Consider the following 5,085-nt stretch of genomic DNA (forward strand, 5'->3'; position numbering starts at 1 on the left):
GTTTTGTGGTTATTGAAGGCACATCACTGTCACAATCACGGCAACGTGCATTTATATAGTGCCTTTAACGTAGTAAAATGTCCCAAGGCGCTTCACAGGAGAGTTATCAAACAAAATTTGACACCGAGCCACATAAGGAGATATTAGGACTGGTGACCAAAAGCTTGGTCAAAGAGGTTGGGGTTAAGGAGTGAGAGGTTTAGGCAGGGAATTCAAGTTCAGGGCCCAGGCAGCTGAAGGCACGGCCACCAATGGGGGAAGTGATTAAAACAGCAAACACAAACGACCCACTCTGGCAAACAACTTTATTGAGTAACAAAAGCGGTCGGACATCGTGTCACAAACTCCAGAGTTCATTAAGATCGAGTTACTAAAATAAAAACCATCACAGTCCGGATGCTCCTGTCCAGCGCCAGTCACCACCTCCCGCCATCAGTTTGTTCACCGGGTGACCTGGTTACTGATAACGACTTGCCACGCGCCACTGGTAACTTGGTTTAACAGGGATCGGGGGAGGGGTTCACGGTCCAACAGGCAGAAGCGACAAGAACCGCCGCTCGCGCAGACAGCGCGGGAACGCCGCGCAGCCGCCATTACTTGATACGGTAGAGGACCTTGCGCTGCATTCGATGCTGGATCTCCCCACGACGCATCATCAACTGAAGGACCTTGTAGATGGCATGCTCCGGGTATTTCTGTACGGGGACAGAGAACACATGACAGGAGAGGGTCTCCGAACACAAACAAATAGAACTAGAGGGGTCGATGGCAGAGGAGGCCATTCGGCCCATCGTGTCTGTGCCAGTTCTCTGCTAGAACAGTCCTATGCTGATCCCATTGCCCCACTCCCTCCCCACAGCCCTGTATCAATCCCAAACTAATCCCACTGCCCCGCTCCCTCCCCACAGCCCTGTATCAATCCCAAACTAATCCCACTGCCCCACTCCCTCCCCACAGCCCTGTATCAATCCCACACTAATCCCACTGCCCCGCTCCCTCCCCACAGCCCTGTATCAATCCCACACTAATCCCACTGCCCCGCTCCCTCCCCACAGCCCTGTATCAATCCCACACTAATCCCACTGCCCCGCTCCCTCCCCACAGCCCTGTATCAATCCCACACTAATCCCACTGCCCCGCTCTCTCCCCACAGCCCTGTATCAATCCCACACTAATCCCACTGCCCCGCTCCCTCCCCACAGCCCTGTATCAATCCCACACTAATCCCACTGCCCCGCTCTCTCCCCACAGCCCTGTATCAATCCCACACTAATCCCACTGCCCCGCTCCCTCCCCACAGCCCTGTATCAATCCCACACTAATCCCACTGCCCCGCTCCCTCCCCATAGCCCTGTATCAATCCCACACTAATCCCACTGCCCCGCTCTCTCCCCATAGCTCTATCAATCCCACACTAATCCCACTGCCCCGCTCTCTCCCCATAGCCCTATCAATCCCACGCTGATCCCACTGCCCCGCTCTCTCCCCATAGCCCTGAATCAATCCCACACCAATCCCACTACCCCACTCTCTATCCCCATAGCCCTGTATCAATCCCACACTAATCCCACTGCCCCGCTCTCCCCATAGCCCTGAATCAATCCCACACTAATCCCACTGCCGCGCTCTCTCCCCATAGCCCTGTATCAATCCCACTGCCCCGCTCTCTCCCTATAGCCTTGTATCAATCCCACACGATTCCCACTGCCCCGCTCTCTCCCCATTGCCCTGTATCAATCCCACAGCCCCGCTCTCTCCCCATAGCCCTGTATCAATCCCACACTAATCCCACTGCCCCGCTCCCTCCCCACAGCCCTGTATCAATCCCAAACTAATCCCACTGCCCCACTCCCTCCCCACAGCCCTGTATCACTCCCACACTAATCCCACTGCCCGCTCCCTCCCCATAGCCCTGTATCAATCCCACACTAATCCCACTGCCCCGCTCTCCCCATAGCCCTGAATCAATCCCACACTAATCCCACTGCCGCGCTCTCTCCCCATAGCCCCGTATCAATCCCACTGCCCCGCTCTCTCCCCATAGCCCTGTATCAATCCCACACTAATCCCACTGCCCCGCTCTCTCCCCATAGCCCTGTATCAATCCCACACTAATCCCACTGCCCCGCTCTCTCCCCACAGCCCTGTATCAATCCCACACTAATCCCACAGCCCCTGCAATGGTCTCCACCTCAACCACTCCCTGTGGCAAAGTATCACAGGCTCCCAACAGCCCTCTGTAAAGACATTTCTCTTTGTCGAGTGAATTTTAAATTGCTATCCCCTCATCAATGACTCCCCAATTAGAGAGGAGAATCTTCCCCTATTTACTAACACCCTACATAATGCAAAAACCTCCATTAAATCTCCTCAGCCTTCTCTGTTCTAGTGGGAACAGTCCCAGCATCCCGAGTCTCTCCTCATCACCAGTCCCCCATCCCTGGCATCCCCTGGTGAATCTACACTGTCTGTTCTCTGTGGCTTTAATGCCCTATAATAGGGTGCCTGGAACTACACTCAGTAATAACTGGGGCCTAACCAACGCCTTGGTACAATTTTAAGTCAAGCTGAGAGTCAACAATTGCCGATGAAAATGTCAGAGTAATTTGCGACGTGACGTGTGGTGAGTGCTCGGGAGGAACAGGTGACTTTGGACCTGTGGTTCCCAAAGCTCTCCACCACTGGGGGGTTTCCTCACCTCGTGTCTGGGTCTGTTGTAGACTATTTTTCTTTTTATTATTCATTCACGGGACGTGGGCGTCGCTGGCAAGGCCAGCATTTATTGCCAATCCCCAATTGCCCTCGAGAAGGCGGTGGTGAGCTGCCATCTCAGGGGGCAGTTAAGAGTCAACCACATTGCTGTGGGTCTGGAGTCACATCTAGGCCAGACCGGACAAGGGCGGCAGATTTCCTTCCCTGAAGGACATTAGTGAACCAGATGGGTTTACACGACAATTCACCATTGCTGATATTAGCTTTTTTTTTTTTTAAAATCCAGATTTATTAAATTAACTGAATTTAAATACCCCAGCTTCCGTGGTGACATCTGAATTCACGTCTCCGGATCATTAGTCCAGGCCTCTGGATTACTAGCCCAGTAACATAACCACTATACTACCGTGCCCCTAATTGATCCAGATATAATGGAGTTGATGTGGAGGAGCAAATTTGCAGAGAAATTACAGAGAGGTGAAAGAACTATAGAGAAGTGACAATGGGGGACTTCAACTATCCTAATATAGACTGGGATAGTAATAGTGTAAAGGGCAGAGAGGGGGAAGAATTTCTGAAGTGTGTTCAGGAGAACTTTCTTCAACAGTACGTTTCCGCCCTGATGAGGGAGGAGGCGTTGGATCTGGTTCTGGGGAATGAGGTAGGTCAAGTGGAACAAGTGTCAGTAGGTGAACATTTAGGGAACAGCGATCATAGTAATTTGGGGAACAGTGATCATAGTAATCTCCCAATCCTTCAGTTCTGAAGAAGGGTTTCAACCTGAAACATTAACTCTGTTTCTCTCTCCACGGATGTTGCCTGGCCTGCCGAGTTTTTCCAGCTTTTTCTGTTGTTATTTCAGATTTCCAGCATCCGCACTATTTTGCTATCATAGTATCATAAGGTTTAGATTAGCCATGGAAAAGGACAGGGAGCAATCTAGGAGTAAAAATGCTTAACTGGGGGAAGGACAAATTCAGTGGGATGAGAACGGATCTGGCCCGGGTAAACTGGAATCAAAGATTGGCAGGCAAAACTCTAGTGGAACAATGGGCTGCCTTTAAAGCGGAAATAGTTCGGGTACAATCGAGGTACATTCCCATGAGGGGGAAAGGCAGGGCAACTAAAGTCAGTGCTCCCTGGAGAATGAAACAGATAGAGAATATGATGAAGCAGAAAAAGAGTGCGTATGACAGATATCTGGTTCCAAATACATCGGAAAAAGGCAAAACACAAAGGTCAGAGAAGTGAAAAAGAAAATAAATGGGGCAAAGAGGGGGTATGAGAATAGAATGGCAGCCAATATAAAAGGTAATCCAAAAGTCTCCTATAGGTATATAAATAGTAAAAGGATAGTAAGAGGAGGGGTGGGGCCAAAAAGGAGACCTACGCATGGAGGCAGAGGGTATGGTCGAGATACTAAACAAGTACTTTGCATCTGTCTTCACCAAGGAAGAGGATGCTGCCATGGATAGTGAAGGAGGTGATCGTGGAGACACTTGATACAATAATAATTGATAGGGGTACTAGAAAGGCTGGTTGTACTTAAAAGTAGATAAATCACCAGGAGCGGATGGGGTGCATCCTAGAATGTTGAGGGAATTGAGGGCGGAAATCGCAGAGGTACTGGCCATAATATTCCAATCCTCCGTGGATACGGAGGTGGTGCCAGAGGACTGGAGAATTGTAAATGTTACACCCTTGTTCAAAAAAGGCTGTAAGGATAAACCCAGCAACTACAGGCCAGTCAGTTTAACCTCAGTAGTGGGGAAGCTTTTAGAAACAACAATCAGGGACAAAATTAACAGTCACTTGGGCAAGTGTGGATTAATTAAGGAAAGCCAGCATGGATTTGTTAAAGGCAAATCGTGTTTAACCAACTTGATCGAGGTTTTGATGAGGTAACAGAGAGGGTTGATGAGGGCAATGTGGTTGACGTGGTGTACATGGATTTCCAAATGGCGTTCGACAAAGTGCCACATAATAGGCTTGCCAGCAAAGTTGAAGCCCATGGAATAAAAGGGACAGTGGCAGCATGGATACGAAATTGGCCAAGTGACAGGAAACAGAGAATGGTTGTTTCTCGGACTGGAGGAAGGTATACAGTGGTGTTCCCCAGGGGTCGGTTCTAGAACCACTGCTTTTCTTGATATATATTAATGACTTGGATGTGGGTGTACAAGGCACAATTTCAAAATTTGCAGATGACACAAAACTTGGAAGTATAGTGAACAGTGAGGAGGATAGTGATAGACTTCAGGAAGACAGACAGGCTGGTGGAATGGGCGGACATGTGGCAGATGAAATTTAACGCAGAAAAGTGTGAAGTGATACATTTTGGTAGAAAGAATGAGGAGAGGAAATATAAACTAA

General features: G+C 49.5%; 1 protein-coding gene across 1 annotated transcript in view; it reads right to left on the bottom strand.

The window, feature by feature from the left end:
- Positions 1-291: 291 nt before the first annotated feature.
- The window catches only part of mcm5 (minichromosome maintenance complex component 5), a 43,620-nt gene continuing 38,826 nt past the window's right edge, over positions 292-5,085 (bottom strand). The window contains exon 16 of the mRNA XM_085969457.1: positions 292-695. Within this exon, the coding sequence (XP_085825583.1) occupies positions 594-695 (102 nt within the window). The 3' untranslated portion in view covers positions 292-593. The remainder of the gene's footprint in view (positions 696-5,085) is intronic.

This window comes from Somniosus microcephalus, chromosome 28 (genome assembly GCF_052327205.1).
Source record: "Somniosus microcephalus isolate GS21.2 chromosome 28, FLI_Smic_1.0, whole genome shotgun sequence".
Taxonomy (NCBI): domain Eukaryota; kingdom Metazoa; phylum Chordata; class Chondrichthyes; order Squaliformes; family Somniosidae; genus Somniosus; species Somniosus microcephalus.